This window comes from Carex rostrata, chromosome 25 (genome assembly GCF_964058835.1).
Source record: "Carex rostrata chromosome 25, lpCarRost1.2, whole genome shotgun sequence".
NCBI classification, from domain to species: Eukaryota; Viridiplantae; Streptophyta; class Magnoliopsida; order Poales; family Cyperaceae; genus Carex; species Carex rostrata.
Window position 1 is genome coordinate 6,062,363 of NC_135942.1, and position 19,446 is coordinate 6,081,808.

Sequence of the window (19,446 nt, forward strand, 5' to 3'; positions counted from 1 at the left end):
TCAGTGTACATCTGTTGTACGGAACGGATATCAACTTTTTATGGATTAGTGTCAGAGGATCTAATTTTTTTGTTAAATAAAATGTCTTTAATCTTTTCAAAGAACAAACACTGTTTGTAAAAAAGTTATAAAAAAAAGCTCTACCAGAATCAATGATGCAAAAAACTATTTACTTTACCGATTCTACTGATAATGTTGATTTTAGATAAATATGAAGTTTTTTTCTTCATTGATCTTAAAATCGGTAGAGAAAATGATTTTTTTTACCTCTATTGATCTCTAAAATCGGTAGTCTTCTTTTATAGCTTCTCTGTGTATAATACTTATTCCGTTAAATTTTTTAAAAATAATTCTATTTTAAAAAAAATCTGTCAGAGGCGTAGGAAAAAAATATAATTAATTTATTATATGTTTTAGTTTAAGTTATTATTATTATTTATTAAAATATTATTATTAATTTTCATCATATGCACAATCGATTGGAATCACTTGGATCATATCGAAAACTCGATTTTTTCGCAACATTAATTTAAGATAAAAAAAATAATATAAAGTATTAAATTTTACTTTAAAACATAGCATAGTCATCTTTTTTTTTTTTAGATTCAAGCTATTTTGAACAATTGAACCTCAACAAATAATTTTATATTTTATATTAAAGTTCAACCGATTTTTTTGAAAAATAATTTGGCCTATTCCTTTAAAAAAAATTATTTTAGTCTAACTGTCATATTCTTTTTCATCTCCTCCTTTCATACTATTACTGAAAATTAAAAACTTGACCAAATTCGCATCGACTTGGGCAATTGATTTTGCAAAGTTGATGCTCGTTCATGGTAGAAAAAATTCAAATCCGGAGGTAGCCATAACTCAGATTCAAACCTACCATATACGAATCTGAAAATTGCTTTTCAAATTTCAGAAGTAGGCAATTGCTTGAGTGTGGCTCTGCCATTGTGTATATCTCTAGTTTGTGCCTAGTATATTGTCGAGAACTTGTGTGCAATGTTATTAGATTATCTCAGGCTTTGTTACTAAAATGCAAAAATGAATTTTATAAAATGAGATTGTGTTTAATAAGTTCAATTTCTGTAAAGTAGTTAATTAATATATTATTTGTATATTTTTAAAGTAATTAATTAAAAAATGATCTCCACATATAAAGAATGAAATTATTACTGATATTATGAATGTCAAAACTCAATTAAAAGAAATATATACGATCATTAATAATCTCTAATTTAGAATTCTAAATTGCAACTAAATTTTTAGTAAACGTGCATAAATAATATGCATTATAATATGAGTAGGGTTGAAATGCCTTTTTGTTTTTATGCTCTAATCAAACCTCACATTTTTATCTTCATTTTAAAGTTCCAAAATAGATGATCCGAACCGCTTAACATAATTTCTGTGTTAAAATGTGACTGGAGACCAAAATTTATAGTTATTTTGATTTTTTTTACTATTCTTTTAGATGAGCACAAAATCAATGTTTCTGAATGATCTAGAATCTTCTAAAAAACAATGATTTAGTACCTATTTAATAAAATAATTATAAAAAATACAAATTTGGTATCCGGCACATTCCAATACGAAGTTCACGTTGATTAATTCATATCAACTATCTTAACTTTGAAAACAAAAATAACAATGCGAGGCATGATTGGGTCCGAAAATAACATGACATTTAAACCCTACTCTTATAATATACAAAAACTCAAGTTCTTTGATTAGGCAATTAAATCATAAACAAATATCATCTTGCATGCTAATGATAATGCACTATCTTAATAGGATGTGAGAAAATTATTTGGTAGAGATCAAGGACAAGTTAGATTAAAAAAAAAAAGTGCATGTGATTTATGGAGTCTATCAATAGTTCATAGCTAGGTTGCACTTATTAGGGAAACAAAGAAAATGCTCAATCACATAAAGAAGGTGATTGAGTTTTATTATTTGCACATTAAAATCGATTTGGTTTATGACAAAATGTTTTGCATTTTTCAACGAAGAATGCAACAAGGCTTCAAATTCTACTAATATTAACAAAATTATTAGGGAAAATACTAATATGCTATATACGTAGCATGGGGGGCCTCCGTGCAATGACTCAATATTTGAGTTTCAAAATTCTAACGGTCGATCCGAACCGTTCAACATGATCTCCATATGAATATGTGATAGACATAAATTATATACATATTCGATCTGGTTTTCATCACTAAATAATACCAAATATATTGTATTTGCATACAAAAGAATAGAATACACCTAACAAGGGATTGTAAACAAACCGAGTAGATAGGATTAGCAAGGGATTGTAAACCGAATGCCCCTAGACTTTCAATTCTTGAAAGCAACCAAAACTCTCTTTTTACTTTTCAGTTTTTAGATTAATTGTTACAAACCTCCTCTCTTCGGGTATTAAACCCAACAATTAGGAATTTTAGAACAAGCCCCCCTAATCAACTTTTACTTGCTTTATTTTTTTGAAACGAATCAATAGAGTCTAAGATTAGTATTTAACGATTTTCCCAGTGGATCGATATCCTAAGTACTACAAGGATGTGTTGTACGTTTACAATCAACCATTATTTGAGTATTAAGGTTTATAAATTTTAAAGTTAAAAGAGTATAAAATTAAGCATAAAATCTTATACACAAAATACTCAACAATATGTAATCGCCAAATTTTATATTTTTTAGAATTTTTTTACTATTTTTTTATATAGGTAGAAAACTACTTGATGTGAATTACCATTCAGATCAAGTGATTTTCTATCTATCTAAAAAAATAGTAAAAAAATTCTAAAAAAATGTAAAATTTGGTTTGCGAATACATATTCATATGGAGATCATGTTGAACAGTTCGGATCGACCGTTAGAATTTTGAAAACTTAAATATTGAGCCGTTGCACGAAGGTCCTCTGTGCTATGCGTAGCAACGTAGCCAACTCCAAATTATTAGTGCAGCTAACTAGTTTATTTTATCATCACAAGTCCTTAATCTTTTCAATATAACTCTTAAATGGAAATTCATGAAATAGTTAATGCTTCTATGGTGTACTAATTAGCAAAAAAAAAAAAGAAAAAAAAAGAAAAAGGAATGCTATAGTTTTCTTTATTTAAAAATCTGAAACGATTGCTTTGTGCAATGTGTAATACAATGAATGCAAGATCTGCAAATTCCCGTCCTTCCAACAAAAAATGAACTAAAGATGTAAAGTACCAACAATTCCTATTTTTAACGTGGAATTCAGTGTTTTCTAAAATGAAGGGACAGATGCGTATCCTGTGAGATATCTCATATTTTGCGTGACCGACGTGTCCGGTGTCTATTCGGGGATAGCGCGGGGGCTAGTATTATTTGAGCTTTAAGATTCGTGTAGAATGTATTTAAACGGTTGAGATTCTCCAAAAAGTCACGCAAAAATATGAGATATCTCAGAGGATGCGAATTCCAGACCCACCAGTTGACAAAAAATGGAGGCTTCCAGTTCTCGTGGAAATGGGAGTCGGGAATTTTGCGTTCCGAGAAGATGGTGTCAGACAGCTCACAGCACACTTGGTGGCAAGCCTGCATGAGAGTGAAGCGCCACATCACAGAAGCAAACAGAGCAAATGCGATAGAGCCAAGGCTAATTTATTCACCTTCAGACGAAAGGCTTCTTGTACTTACCAAACAAGTGCTCAATTTGAAGTTCGCATCTCCTCTCTCTTCTCTAACCCCCTCTCTCTCTTTCTCTCTCCCTTTGCTCTAAGAAGGGAGAAACAACCTCGACCGTTACGAAGAGGTCGGTGATAGGGCTTGGTGGAGGCCGATCCCTATTGGCTTCTTGCGTTGCCGATTTCAGGCATTCAACCGAATTTATTCATTCCATTTTCAGTATTTGTATTTGTCTTTGTCTCACCTCCTATTTAAGTTCTGATTTTCAGTCGAGTGAGATGCACTTTGAAGGCATTCCAATTTCTCCATTAAAGATCCCACCTTTCCAATGGAGTTCCTTCAATTTCTCATATCGCCTTTCTCAGTCTTTGGTTCCCTTCGCCACCTCCGTCTCCACCAGCACCTTTCAATCTTTGGCGACTTGGGTTTTGTTGTGCTGCTCCTTGTGGTGGCCTTGGCTAAGCGGGTCAAGCCCCGACCCACATGTGCTGTCACTGCTGTGCATGTCTGGTTCAAGCTCCTGGTTTTCAACTGCGCCTACATCTTATTCCTTCAGGTGCTTGTACTGGGCTACGAGATGGTACAGGCTGTGAAGCAGCAGTTTCACACTGCTGACTATTCGGCATTGTACATAGCAGCTGTACATGGGGTCTCTTGGGCCTTGCTCTCTTTCACGGTTCTTCGTTTCAGAATAAATGCTCTAAGAAAGGTCCCAATTTTGATAAGAATTTGGTGGTTTCTTTCCTTTTTGCTCTGTCTTTATACAATCCTGGTTGATACTGTGGCCCTTGTGCACAGAACTTCCCATATAAATTCGCGGATGGTTGCGAATTTTGCAGAAGGACCCGCACTCATATTCCTTTTTATCGCCTCAATTCGGGGTGTTACAGGGATAGAGGTTGATTCAGATCCACTATGCATGCAAGACCCGTTACTGAGTGAAGGAGCAGAGGAGGAAGAGGGAGAAAGACAAGTAGAGAGAGAGGTGCCAGGTTGTGAGACAGTAACCCCATTTTCCTATGCTGGGTTGTTTAGCATCATTACCCTTAGCTGGATGAACCCGTTACTTCGAGTGGGTGCAAAGAGGCCACTTGAAATGGATGATATACCCAAGTTAGCCAAAACTGACCGTGCCAAAACCTCTTATAAAATTGTCATGTCAGAATTGGAGAAAATGAAATCAGAGAACCCGTTTAGGCAGCCCAACCTTGTATTAGTTATCCTCCAATCTTTCAAAAGAGAAGTGGCCCTTAATGCTGTTTTTGTTTTGTTAAGTACCCTTTCTACCTATGTTGGCCCATACCTGATCAGTTATTTCGTTGCGTACCTGAGTGGCGAAACCCTGTTTCAATATGAAGGGTACGTGCTTGCTCTCATTTTCTTGCTCTCCAAAGTATCCGAAACACTTTTCACTAGGCAATGGTATGTCCGGGTTGATGTGATGGGCATGCATGTTAAATCGGCTCTTACCGCCATGGTTTACCGCAAGGGCCTTAGGCTGGCAGTTTCTGCTCGTCAGAAGCATACAAGTGGTGAGATTGTAAATTACATGGCAGTGGATGTGCAAAGAATAGGGGAATTTGCTTGGTACATGCATGACACCTGGATCCTACCCCTGCAGATTGCACTTGCCATGTTCAATTTGTATCGATGTGTAGGTGTAGCATGTATAGCTGCCTTTTTGGCAACTATCCTGTCAATTCTACTAACCGTACCGTTAGCAAATCTTCAAGAGAAATTCCAGGATAGTTTAATGGATGCCAAGGATGAGAGGATGCGAAGGACCTCGGAATGCCTAAAGAACATGAGAGTTCTGAAATTACAAGCCTGGGATGAAAAATTCCGGGCTATTCTAGAAGAAATGAGAAGTGTTGAATTTCGGTGGCTAAGGAAATCATTGTACACTCAAGCCTTGGTCACTTTCATCTTTTGGGGTTCACCCATTTTTGTCTCAGTTGCCACTTTTGGGACATCCATTTATATGGGGCATGAGCTGACAGCTGGTGCTGTTCTATCAGCTCTGGCCACTTTTCGGATCCTTCAAGATCCATTAAGGAATTTTCCAGATCTGGTATCCAATCTCACCCAGACCAAGGTTTCTCTCGACCGAATTGCTAAACTTTTGGAAGAAGAGGAGTTAAGAAGTGATGCAAATAGCAGAGTTCCTCTTGGGGATACTATTAATGCCCTAGAAATAGAAAACGGGTCTTTTACTTGGGACCCGTTATCTTCAAGCTCTAACCTGACTGGTATACAGTTGGTGGTTCAGAGGGGAATGCGAGTTGCAGTATGTGGGGCTGTTGGTGCGGGCAAGTCGAGTTTTCTTTCTTGCATACTAGGAGAAATGCCGAAAGTTTCTGGCCATGTAAGCATTTCTTTAGATAGTCTTCTTTTTCTCTTTTTTAAATTTTAAATGGCTGCAAATTTGACTGCTATATTCTGGTATTTAACCTGGTAGTGTTGAGAGCAATGGGGTTTATTGGCCAGAGACTGGTGTTCCAGCCCCAGTTACTTTCTATTCTGCCAATATAATTATAAAAAAGATAATAGTAAAAAAGTGGTTTTCAAAACTCAAATCTAATAAAACGGAAACCGAATTAAAAGAAAACCACCTAGAATAAGAAACTAAAATAAAACAAATGGTAGTAAAACAAAACACAGATTGAATTAGTATGAGAATCAGAACAACAAATATGATAAAATGAAATGAATAAAATAAATTATTAAAGCAAAATAAGTCATAACTGGATCAAGTTTCTCAACTAAAACCCAGAATAAAATAAATTCATTTTGGAAAAAATAAATAATTTAAGAAATGAAAATTTATGTAACTAGTTTTGCAAAAAAATTATTAAGGCTTCTATAAGCCAAATAGAAAATATAATTTAAAATAGCAAGACAAAACAGGGGGTCAAAATTTTCAGGGCAAGTATAGAATGGTATCAGTATTGAATCTACTTGTCTACCGGACTGTCCAGTATAAACAGACTATAATTGTGATGGAAATCTTAAATAATTTCACTTTTGTTCTTTTGACTATATTTCTACAGGTCAAGATATCAGGTTCAATTGCCTATGTGCCGCAATCTGCCTGGATTCTATCTGGTAACATTGAAACAAACATACTATTTGGATCTCCCATGGATCGTGAGAAGTATAATAGTGTGCTTCATGCATGCTCTTTGCTCAAAGACTTGGAGTTGTTTTCACATGGAGATCAGACCCTAATAGGAGATAGGGGAATTAACCTGAGTGGGGGCCAGAAACAGAGGATCCAATTGGCCAGAGCATTGTATCAGGATGCTGATATTTATTTACTGGATGACCCATTTAGTGCCGTTGATGCAGAAACTGGAAGTGAATTATTTAGGGTAAATAAAGTAATTATTTATTTTTCGTATTTTGTAAATTTAAATTTTGTTGATTGTGGTTAGTATGATTGTGCAGGAATATATAACATCAGCCTTGGCAGAAAAGACTGTTATTTTTGTGACCCATCAAGTTGAGTTTCTCCCAGCATCTGATCTAATTCTTGTAAGTATTCCCTTTTTATTTTTGTATGCATTGTACTTTTAGTTCACCCTTGATTGCATTTATAGTTCTTTATCTCTATGGTTATAAATGCACAAGGACCAATACAAATTTGTCTTTTAAAATTACATTATCAGTATAAGCTTGGTATGAACCAGCAATCGTCCATAGCAAACTTGATTATGGGAATAAATTGCTTCTAGGTGTTCAAGGATGGCTGTATCATCCAAGAGGGGAAATACGAGGACATTCTAGAAGCAGGCACTGATCTGAGTGCCTTGATAGCCGCACACCATGATGCAATGGAGAGTATGGATGTGGGCACTTCTGACTCATCTGAAAACAGCAGTGAGAGTGCCTCAATAAGTGAAGACCATTCTATTGAAGCAGAAAACAATGATGACAACATTAGCATCACCAGCATGCGGGAGAGGACTCTCACCTCACGAAATAGTAGCGTGGACCACATGGTAGAAGAGATATCGATCGTTCAAGAAAAAAGGTTGAAGAAGGAGAAGAAGAAAGCTATGAAAGCTCAAATGAAGCAGGGCAACGATGAGGAGAGGTTGCGGGGAAAGATCAGCTTCAAGGTTTATCTGTCTTACATTGCGGCAGCATACAGAGGGTTGCTGATACCCTTGATTATACTGGCTCAGACAGCTTTCCAGGTATGTACGCTGTTTGATTGACTAAGACATCTGTATGATACTAGTACAAGTTAAAAATGGATATGTTGTATTAAATGGTAAATAATAAATTGATAAAATTAATTGCAATGAATCGAACAATGCCACCAGGGGTCTTTACTATTGTATTAGATATTCTCAATTAGTCATAAATAGGTCATTCCATGATGGTCTTTACTAGTATAGTGGTTTTACCAGTACAGCACTTCCATTTCGTACCATAATGGACTGCTATATACTAGTATAGGTGATTAGATATTCGATGATGGTCTTCACTAGTAAAGTGGATTTTTGAACAATACAGCACCATTCCATTTTGTATCATAATAGACTGCTCTATACTAGTATAGTTACTGAAATTGAAATTTCTGGCTGAACATGATAAACTAATCAAATGGACCACTTGAGAAGCACTAAAACCCCAGATAATGCATATACAGGTTGATCATTGGAACAGAAATCATTTAATATGTATCAATATTATTGGATTATGCAGGTGTTACAACTAGGAGGAAACTGGTGGATGACGTGGGCCAACCCGCTAGTGGAAGGGGATGCACCTAAGGTGGACAGCATGACTACTCTGATCGTTTACATGGCATTGGCTTTTGGTAGCTCCTGGTTTGTTTTTATTCGGTCGATACTTGTTGCCACATTTGGTCTTGCAGCTGCTCAGAAGATGTTCCTCAAAATGCAGATGAGCATCTTCAGAGCACCCATGTCCTTCTTCAATTCCACCCCTGCTGGTCGCATCCTCAACCGAGTATGCTGCTATTCCTTGATTCTTTTAATTTATTTTGAGTGAGGCTACGGTACTATGTACAGCGCACTTTGGTCCGTATGATGGATCCATATCTTCATTTTCAAAGTTTAAATAGTCAATTTGTACCGTTCATCGTGATCTCCATATGAAAATGTACCCGGAGGCCAAATTTTTCATTTTTTTAATTCGTTGACTATTTTTAAAATCACTAATTTCGAATGGTCTAGAATCTTTAGATCAAGTGATTTTGTACCAATTTAAAAAATAGTAAAAAAATTCTAAAAAATGTAAAATTTGACATTCAAGCACATTTTTCATATGAAGACCATGTTGAGCGGAACGGATTGACTGTTTGGATTTTAAAAATGGAGATGTGCATCCATAGTACGAAACAAAGTGTGCTATGCATAGTATCATAGCCTTACTCTTTAGTTTTTTATGACTGTAATCATCATTGATAGTAACATTAGTAATAGTGATAGCAATAATGATAATTTGAATATTCAGGTTTCAGTGGACCAGAGTATAGTGGATACTGACATCCCATTTAGGCTGGGTGGATTCTCTGCCACAACAATTCAAGTTTTTTCCGTAATTATTGTCATGATGAATGCCACATGGCAAGTCGTATTCGTCTTTGTCCCAGTTGTTGTCATCAGTATTTGCGTTCAGGTAAATTATCAACATAAGTTTAAAAAATGTTATTTATTGTTATTTGTTTCATGTTTAATTGGCAAGGTAGGCGTCTCAATTAATTATAACCTCATAGCAATATTAGTACCACCAATCAGCAGAATCTGACCCATTTGGTACATACGAGGTAACTTACCTTGCCTATCCCCCAGATAGGTATTTTAGTATTATCTTTTAATTGTATTAGGCGAGGACATGCATTTTCACAGCAAAAGAGGTACAACTGACAATTCATATTGAAGGGGTATATGAAGATGTTGTTCTTTCCCTGGTGTACCCATGATTTGCCTTTGAAGTCGAAAACTTAATAATAAAATACATGAATAAATGCCAATTAGGACCATGGTAGATCCAGCTAAGGGTTTTGAACAAATTTGCGCACTAATTCACTATAATTGGGAATAACACCCAACATTTATTTTCTATACAACTAACACCCACATATTTCTGGGTAATTATTGCAAATGCACTAAGCTTTGAAAGTAATACTACATCAAGTGTAAATGATTAATTAGTGCACACTTTGCCCCTATTATATGTTTATTTCTGACTTGCTGTGAGGGAAGTTGTTGCCCATTCCTGGAGAAAATTAATGCTCATTTCTTAATTTTTAAGAAAAGTACAAAGAAAGAATGCGAGGTCTCTAAAATATTCTCGAGACAAAAAAGGCATATTAATTGTGAACTTACGAAATGAGGGGAATATAAAAGAAAAAGAAAATGATTGCTCCTGGGTCTTTATCTCAAGGAATAAAAAGAAGGTAAGTTAGGTGGAATAAGGAGCAAAAAGCTGGGTGCAAAGCTAAATATTAAAAGAGGGAATTAAGCTTGGATATAAAGTTGTAGAATATACTTGTAGATATGTTAAGAAATGTATGCAAGTCAATCTCGAAAGTTAAGTCTACTTACATAAATTAGTGATGCTGACAGTTGTGAGGGCAATTTCCACCCACAGCTCAGCCATCAGGAGAAGGTGGTAAGGTAGAGAGAAGCACGATAGAACACAAGCCATGGGCGGTTTTGTCTTACGTCAGTACTCTTTCTTTCTTTTAACACCAGAAATTCACACTGTTCAACTGAGGGTAATTCTGGGTATTGTGAAATTTTTTGAATATGGAAGTGTATAAATATAGATATATAGTTGTATACATTTGTTTGTCCATTTATTACGTAAAAGTGCGATTTTGAATTTTTTATTTATATGTAGAAATATTACATGAATTCATCAAGAGAGTTGGCAAGAATAGTGAGCATTCAAAAATCTCCAATCATTAACCTATTCGAGGAGTCGATAGCGGGGGCTTCTGCAATTAGAGCTTTTGGTCAAGAGAAGAGGTTTATGAAGAAGAATCTGCACCTTATAGATAGCTACAACCGCCCATTTTTCTACAGTTTCACTGCCATTGAGTGGTTGTGCTTGCGCATGGAGATATTGTCAACACTTGTTTTTGCATTTTGCATGGTCTTTCTTGTGACCGTTCCTCGGGGAACTATTGATCCCAGTATGTGTATTTTTCTTCTTCTTAAGTATTGCGCAAACTGCCAAAATTCCCTTTTATGGTCGTGACCCTCATGGAGAAAAAGACAGTTTTGGGAATCTTGTTTGCCTATTAAAAATTCCTTAGTGTTTTATTAAAATTCATACATAATTTTTTTGAAGTTGCTCATATATTATGTTTGCAATCAACAGGTTTGGCTGGATTTGCTGTGACAACTGCATTGAACTTGAACAATAGGTTGTCAAAATGGATTCTGAGTTTTTGTAAACTCGAGAACAAAGTAATAGCTATTGAAAGGATAAACCAATACAGTGAAATCCCTCCAGAACCGCCACTTATTATTGAGAACTGCAGCCCCCCCTCTTCTTGGCCCCAAAGTGGAACGATTGAAATTATTGATCTAACTGTAAGCTGAAATATTTCTTCCCTAAATATTCTACATAATGTTCTCATTTCTTATCTTTGAACTAATCTATGATAGTGTTGCAAAGAAAAGTTCTTAAGTTTCTTAAACATTTAAACTTTGATTCTATGTTCTTCATGGGCATCTGAATTCAATTGTCAAATATGGCAAAATGCAGGTAAGGTACAGGGAAGACCTACCCACTGTCTTACACGGTATCTCATGCACCTTTCCTGGTGGGAAAAAAGTTGGAATAGTAGGGCGAACTGGGAGTGGCAAGTCAACTCTTATCCAGGCACTTTTTAGGCTGGTTGAACCTCTCAGAGGAAGAATTGTGATTGATGGAATAGATATAGGTATGATTGGACTGCATGATCTCAGGTCGAGGCTTAGCATCATACCGCAAGACCCAACCCTTTTTGAGGGTACCATTCGAATTAACCTTGACCCTCTTTCGGAACACTCAGACTCTGAGATTTGGCAGGTAAGGTTATTGTTTTTCTATCTTTTTGGATCATTGTGAAATTTTAGAAAGATTTATTCAGAGGAAATAATATAGTGACTCTACAGGCACTGGATAAATGTCAGCTGGGAAACGTCATTAGGGAGCATGATAAAAAGCTGGATGCTCCAGGTACTAAAACATAATTTATTGCCTACTATTTTTACTCAAAAATTGTAGAATTTTTCTTCTCTCTTTCTCACATTGTGCCTCTCTTCCATTGAAGTTTTGGAAAATGGTGAGAACTGGAGTGTTGGGCAGAGGCAGCTTCTCTCGCTAGGCCGAGCGTTGCTTAAGCATGCACAGATTTTGGTACTGGATGAGGCAACAGCATCAGTGGATACTACCACAGATAATCTGATTCAAGGCATCATTCGTAGCGAGTTCAAGGACTGCTCTGTCTGTACAATTGCACACCGCATCCCCACTGTCATTGACAGTGACTTAGTATTGGTGCTCAGTGATGGTATGTCATTTTAATTAATGGTCCTCATTTGTTAATCCATCATTAAATGGGCCCATAATCTAGCCTACCATGAGCCCAATGATTTTAAAACACCCTTTAGGTCTTATGTATAGCCCCATTTGGCAACCGCTTTATGACTAAGTCTTAACTCTATTGTGCCCTTGCTACTCACAAACTTGTATGTATGGACATTTTGGTCCTTTTATTCAAAACTACTTCATTTAATTGCTAGCCCTCACTCGCGACTACCAAATACCCATTCTTGAAAGTAATATAATATCTACTCTACATTTAAATTGCCAAACACATGTTTAGTTTTCAAAGTATCATTCTGTTACTACAAAAATAGCTTCAGAAAAAAGGAAAAAAAACATGTGTTTTGTTGCATTTAATTTGTTGAAAGTATCTCTATCATTTAGCACATGAGTAATGCTTAGTATGAGCTCATTTTGAATCACAGAGACGGTGGGGCTCCTGTTGCATTTCTGTTTGTTTTGCAATACAATTATATATTATATTTTGTTGGATTGCAGGGCGAATTGCAGAGTATGATGCACCGCAAAATCTGCTTGAAGATAGAAATTCCATATTTTTGAAGCTGGTGTCAGAGTATTTGGTGAGATCTAGTTCTCTTGCTTGAAGGTTGGCTGTATGCTGTAGAAACAGGAGCAGTCAATACCCAGATTATTCTGAGGTATTCCAAACGGAAGGAGCTTAACGAGGGACATGTATACATGCTGAAAAAAAGAGGAAGCCAAGTTAGTAGCTGTCATCACATTTTTCTTTTTCCTTTAGTTCCACTTTCTTTCTACTCTTTAATTAAAGAGAAGAGGCTGTTTAGCAGCCTATGTTTAACTTCCTTCTGCTAGCTCAGACCCTGTAAAGAAACTGAGATGAAGAAAAATGTGTGGTGCGTTGTGTATAATCTCTAATTTTTCCCTGCTTGTACGTTCTTACCATGACCTGCTTACCTCCGTAGAGGATTGGGGATATGTTCTGGTATACTGGCATATGTTCTGATAAACTGGCATATGTTTTGCTTTGTAATAAAAGAAAAGAAGAAAACTGATAAACGGGTAACTAAAAACGAGAAGGATTCTTTTCAATTCAACAACAATAACAACTACAATACAATACAAGAATTTTCAATATTTACATAGCAACTCTAATTACATGATCAAGCACTGCAAAGAATATGGAGTCTGCTGGAAATGCCTTCCAGCTGAAACAAAAAAAATCAAAAAAGAAAATAGATATGTATGATATCACATTAACAAAGGCATTACGTGGAAAGGGTACAACTCAAGATTAGCATCTTTCATCACCAAACCAATTATTCTTCTCCTTGGGACCGGTGGGCCCCTCTTCCTTGCACAACTCACAAGGCAATTTATTCAAGAAGTTCTCCAAACAACACCTCATTTTAGAAGGCAAATGCCTAACTATCCTATCTGCCTCTATCCTAGACCTATATATGACTGTTGGACCCCACTCCCTCATGAAGTGTAACCAATGAGGCTCAGCCACATCATCACCCAAAAACTCTGCGGCGACAATTTGGTACTTCATGCTTGAATCCAAAACAAAATCGCTTCTTGCAGCATCATTTCTTATTCCAATTCCAAGCTTTTGGGACCCTTGGAGGTATAGGCCTGCACGCGGATAACTTGCATGACCATATTTTGAGGAATAAACAGCAGCCTTGTTCCCAGTAACAAACTCCAATTCCGGTGTGTCGACCCAGATTCCACCGCTATGCTGGGAATAATATATGCTCCAAAGCGCACCATCAAAATTATTTATTCTGAGTGTGAAGTGCTCCCAATCTCCTATGTGTTGCCCAATTTTACCCAAAGGGATATTCATCATGCCGAGTTTTAGCGTCCCCGGGCCATTGAAGGGACAAAATACCCACATTGCAATGTCTGTAAAAGTACCACCTAATGCCGGCTTTACGTGACAATATAATTCAGCACTATCTAAATTTCCAAATAATACACTCTTTTTTGTGTCATCATTGGGCAAATTAATCCAGTATTGTCCATCATTGTGGCCATGTACTGGTAAATTTGACCCGTCAGGATCAATGAGCTCTCCAATTGAATTTCCTTTTGTGTAGAGTGCTGCACCGTTTTTGAAAAACCAAGAGACTGAAGAGGGTAGAAATGTCTCCTTTGGGTGGAAAAATACCATGGGTCCATAATTTTGTATAAGAGCATTCATTTGCTTCAAATTTGGCATTGCATGTAGATCAAAATTAACATTTTTCAAGCAAACGGGAAGCAGATCATCTATGCATTCTTGATTAGCACTACAGAAAAATGCACCTGTCGGTATGCCTTTACCCTGCATGCCTCTGTGTGAAGGCCTCGTGTTCCAAACATGAAATGTAACATCACTTGACCTAGGTTGGATATTGAGAATTAAACCTCGAACTTCCGATCTGTCAGTTAGGTCAGATCGAAGACATGCAATTTCATCAAGCAAAGGCTTATCAGGTCCTTTTGTGATCAAAAAGCCCATGGCTTGGTACCCTTCAGGTGGAAGAGGTGCCCAGAAGTAGACATTATTCTCTTCTCCTGTTTCTTCTATATAAGAACTCGACTTCCAGATATGTGTGTAACCTATTGGCTTTTGAAGAGGGGGATCTGCAAGTGGTTTCACAGAGGGGTTTTCTCTGGCAGCAAGAACAAATCCATGCAGGGGTTTGTTGTTAGGATGGCAATAATGGCCTAAGAGAGAGAAACCATTTGGAACTCCAACTGGTTTGTAAAAGGTCGCGCCATTTTCATTTCTATTTTGTGGAGAGCAGCTCCAGATTTTTTGAAAATTTGCAATTTTAACAAGTTCTATTTCACCTACTTGTATCTTTCCTTTCGCAAAGTCTCCACCTAAAATGGTGAAATGGAAAGGCTCAAAAACAGAACTTTCAGAAAAAGTGAAACAATTTCTTGATTGAAGAAAAGAATAATCAAGATATTAACAAAAAAATTTAAAAAAAATAAGAAACTGTAGTACTCAAAAGTCTCCACCTCTAACTTATGATTCCCTACAAATTAGGAACTAAAACATATAATGTAGAGAAAGAATAAAAATCAAGAAATACTTATTGCGAGAACCTTTATCAGTTGATGCTTAATTTTTTACCAGATCATGTAATGAGCAACAATTTTTTCATGTGAAAGGAACTCCAATAATAATTAACAATTAGCACGCATCGAGTTCTAGCAAAGTTTTAAGCTACATCCAAATGCACTCAAATTTCAATTATAAACCGAGCATTACTAGGCTATAGACAAAATCTCTGTGAAATGGAATCAATTTTATAGTGCTTTACCCTGGTTTAAAACTTCTTCCTGCAAATTGGGGTTTCAGATAGCCTATCCGATATGCACAGATGATGTTCACAAAATATGAATATAAAATTAATGATAAATTTTACAGAAATTGCAATTTGGGAATGTCAACCATGCAGATCATAAATCAAGCTAGAAGTGAAATTAGAACTTCTAGAATTTAAAATTTCCGAGCTAATAAATCTCACCTTGAGGCCATTCAGGAATCGGTGAAGGGAGAGAGAAGGGTTCAGAGGGAGCATTGTTGCCTGGTTCTCTCTCTCTCTCTTTTTCTCTTGCTTTGCTGGAGCGAAAGCTATTTAGCAGCTCCATCTCTCCTCTGAGCCTAAAAATCTGATCATCCAACAGTCCGCTAATCTGACTACCTGAGCAGATAAGCAGTTGAGATTTTTAGAATCTAAGCAATTAACAATGGATTAATATTTGTTGGATGGGGAAAGAATGATTGCGCTAAAAGAAAGAAAGAGACAAGGTACTTCATAAAAAGCCAAAAGAGAGAAAGATTCTTATCGTTGAAATGCAATGATGAAAGCGTCCGACCAATGGCTACCGACATGCACCCAGTATTAATAGATTTTTTTTATGAGATATTACTATTTTTTTTTACAAAAATTATAAGAACTGAAATGTTATTTTGGTTCTGAATTTTTTTTTTTTTTTTTGAGATCGAAATGATAATTCGGTCTCATGTATTTTTACAATCTTTTAACATATTTTTATCTCAAAATCTGTAAAAACGGCTGGGACCAAATGTCATTTCGGTCCAAAAAAAGAGGGACTAAAATGACATTTTGGTTTTTATAATTTTTGTAAAAAAAAAAAAGTAATTATGTTGATTTCATAATTTTTTTTTTTCTAATTATGGTTTATAAAAAAAATTCTCTCACGAAGGCAAAAACGCTCGCTTTTTGTTTGTTTTTTTTTCGTTTCAACTTCTTTAATTTTGATTTCCATCTTTTTCCAATAGATATGCATATGAATTAATATTAGGCAATCTGAAATAGGTTATAGAAAATTCTTGTAGACAAAATATTTTCTATTTAATTTTAGATGAAACCCTTAATTAGGGGTGTTAGTGACACCATTTTATCTATTTATCTGATATGTACCGTATTCAATAAGATAGCTATGAGAAAGATTTTTTTTGTTTCGTTTAGCTGATCGAATACGAGTAAAAATTATTCCTTACATGTTATCATATATGGATATGGATAAGATTTTATATGAAGATGAAGATGATGGATATAAATAATTTTTTTACGACTCATATATATTTGTTTAATAACACTTTTTATCCGTTTATTCAATCTGTAACGTATTTAATAAGATGAATATGAATATATTTTTTTTTTCATTTAACTTATCAGTACCCCTACACTTATAATGCTCATTAACACAACACACTCCAAGATTTTAAAATTCTTTTATCGGATATTGAACTTAGAATTGATTTTTCCTTTTTTATATGCACTATAGCCCCTATATTTATATATAGTAAACTTAAAGTGGACTGAAAGGAAAATTTTGAAATCAAAATCACAAATGCCTCTTCATTTCCAATTGTGTGCTTTGATTTCTGAGTCATAGTATGTGAAAAAAAAAAGTCTTTGCAACTTGAAAAGGACAAACTTACAAAAAAAACAAAATAAAGAAAATGTGAGTGTTTAACGAAATAGAAAAAAAAAATCTCCATTCTCTTTCTTCAAACAGTGTGAACACAAATAAAAGTCTCTAGTTCTCCACCATTCAACGAACATGCAATAAATTATGTAATAAAAATGAAAAGAAAGTGTCCAAAGAAAAAAAAATCCATTTTTATTGAGCAAAATTCATATCTCCAATGTAGCAGTGCTAAAGTTACATCATCATCTTTTCGGTCATTTTTATTAATACTATAAAAAAAAAAGATTTTTTTAAAACTGTCTTCATATTTGATTATTTTTTTTTAAATGTCCTGACCGCCAGGTCCACCCTGTTGTTTAAGCAATAATCTTTTTCATCTATTTGACTAATTTGCAAAAACATACAATTATTGAATTTTACAATTTCTTCTATTTTCTTGAAAGATATGTAGGTTCAAGTCAAATAGAATTACATTATAGAGTGCTTGGACTGAAGAAATTATGAAGACTTTTATCAAGAATACAAATTGTAAAATCAGATACTTGGTAAAATATGTAGGTTCAAGTCAAATGGAATTACATTATAGAGTGCTTGGACTGAAGAAATTATGAAGACTTTTATCAAGAAACATGCAACAAATTATGTAATAAAAATGAAAAGAAAGTGTCCAAAGAAATTCATATCTCCAATGCAGCAGTGCTAAAGTTACATCATCATCTTTTCGGTCATTTTTATTAATACTCTAAAAAAAAAGATTTTTTTTAAATTGTCCTTATGTTTGATTTTTTTTTTTTAAATGTCCCGACTGTCAGGCCCATCCCTCCTAGCAGACTGCCTGGGCCAGGAACAGTCCACTAGGGACCAGACCGCCTGGGGTCTGGGAGGTTCTTTCTTTTTTTTTTTTTAGAGAGATCTTAATATTTTGAAAAATGTAAAATTTGGTCTCCAAACACATATTAATATGGAGAACAAGATGAACGGTTCGGATCGACCGTTAGGATTTGAAAACTCGAATATAGAGTCGTAGCACGGTAACAAATCGTAATATGCATAGTACCATAGATTCACTCAAAAAATAATATTTTAAGCTAATGAATCTTAACTGTCTAGTCAATTCAATTTCTGCTTATAATATAATATAAGAATACGAATTCCAAATTTACATCTCCCAGTTGACAGCTGCTCATTAAAAAAAAACAAACAAACAAAAAAACAAATTTACATTACTTTCGGAATGCCAGAAAGGACGTCTCTGCTTTCGGTCGATATCGATGGAGCATTGAAATGAATCAGCGTTCGCCGACGTACAACTTTTTCTTCTTTTTTTTTGGTATTGTAAGAAGTGTCTTTACAAACTCTTAGTCTAGACTCTAGACTCCTACCTCATCATCCAACTAGAAAACTGAAACCGACGTTAACTTTTCAGAACAGCATAGAAGCCGATGTATTACCTGAGATTTTAAAATTGGAAGGGCTTAATCACGGAATTTAAAAAAAAAAAAAAAAAATTAGACATGGTACAGAAGGGAGAGAGGGGTGTCCGATGGCATCGGACCAAATCCTGTTCGATGGGCTTTTGGAACCGTCAGATCTGCTTTAGGATTCGTGTATACGGATTTTAAAGCAGACGTGAAATTGTGGGCACGAATCCTAAAGCAGATCCGACGGTTCTAACAGCCCATCGAACAGGATTTGGTCCGATGCCCATCGGAAACCCCCCTCTCCCGGTACAGAATCATTTCATGAAACAAATACCATGCTAGTAAAAGTTACAAAAATAGACTCTACCGAGGCACTGCTTCAGTGGAGGGTTGAACAGTGTCAAAATGTTATATGCAAAAGCGCACACAGTTTTTCCCTCCACTAAGGTAGTGTTTCGGTGGAGTCTATTTTTGTAATTTTCTCTCATGCAATGCTTGTTTCATTAAATAGTTTTGTATTAGGTCTATTTTAAAAAAATAATCCTAATAACGTGTTCAATAAACTTGTTAAAAAATTAACCATCTAAATTATAATCAAATAATAGTGTTGTAAAAAATAACTGTGTAGCCCGACTAATTGACCGATTAATTATCAGCGATAATCCAAGCGTTACAAATTGTTTGTTTCTGTTTACACGGTCAATAAGTTAGTTATTGTGATTATTCTTTTTTTCTGTATTTATTTGATATAAATATTATACTTTGTCGTGTCTTATTTGAGTTTTTATAAATGACAATTTCATAAAATTTTATTAATTAATAATGAAACTAAGT

The 19,446-nt window shown here is 35.2% G+C and overlaps 2 protein-coding genes across 2 annotated transcripts; one reads left to right on the forward strand and one right to left on the reverse strand.

Moving 5' to 3' along the window:
• Positions 1 to 3,541: 3,541 nt before the first annotated feature.
• Positions 3,542 to 13,141, forward strand: ABCC5 (multidrug resistance-associated protein 5). Its single transcript, XM_078326331.1, has 12 exons — positions 3,542 to 6,035; positions 6,721 to 7,041; positions 7,118 to 7,204; positions 7,405 to 7,869; positions 8,384 to 8,650; positions 9,158 to 9,322; positions 10,550 to 10,844; positions 11,033 to 11,247; positions 11,423 to 11,728; positions 11,815 to 11,878; positions 11,973 to 12,212; positions 12,746 to 13,141. The coding sequence occupies exons 1-12, from the start codon at positions 3,999 to 4,001 to the stop codon at positions 12,850 to 12,852; spliced, it is 4,569 nt and encodes a 1,522-aa protein (XP_078182457.1). The 5' UTR covers positions 3,542 to 3,998; the 3' UTR covers positions 12,853 to 13,141.
• Positions 13,142 to 13,278: 137 nt separating this feature from the next.
• Positions 13,279 to 16,067, reverse strand: LOC144576082 (hypothetical protein At1g04090-like). Its single transcript, XM_078326332.1, has 2 exons — positions 15,757 to 16,067; positions 13,279 to 15,103 (listed from the first exon to the last, which is right to left on the reverse strand). Exons 1-2 carry the CDS (start codon positions 15,878 to 15,880, stop codon positions 13,521 to 13,523), a joined length of 1,707 nt encoding a protein of 568 aa, XP_078182458.1. The 5' UTR covers positions 15,881 to 16,067; the 3' UTR covers positions 13,279 to 13,520.
• Between the last annotated feature and the right edge of the window lie 3,379 nt (positions 16,068 to 19,446).

Excerpts from the sequence above, each read along its gene's own strand:
- ABCC5 (XM_078326331.1), top strand. The coding sequence starts at position 3,999 with ATGGAGTTCCTTCAATTTCTCATATCGCCTTTCTCAGTCTTTGGTTCC. Across the intron at positions 6,036-6,720 it reads TGCCGAAAGTTTCTGGCCAT|GTCAAGATATCAGGTTCAAT; the intron begins GTAAGCATTTCT and ends ATATTTCTACAG. Across the intron at positions 7,870-8,383 it reads TGGCTCAGACAGCTTTCCAG|GTGTTACAACTAGGAGGAAA; the intron begins GTATGTACGCTG and ends TGGATTATGCAG.
- LOC144576082 (XM_078326332.1), bottom strand. The coding sequence starts at position 15,880 with ATGGAGCTGCTAAATAGCTTTCGCTCCAGCAAAGCAAGAGAAAAAGAG. Across the intron at positions 15,104-15,756 it reads GATTCCTGAATGGCCTCAAG|GTGGAGACTTTGCGAAAGGA; the intron begins GTGAGATTTATT and ends TCACCATTTTAG.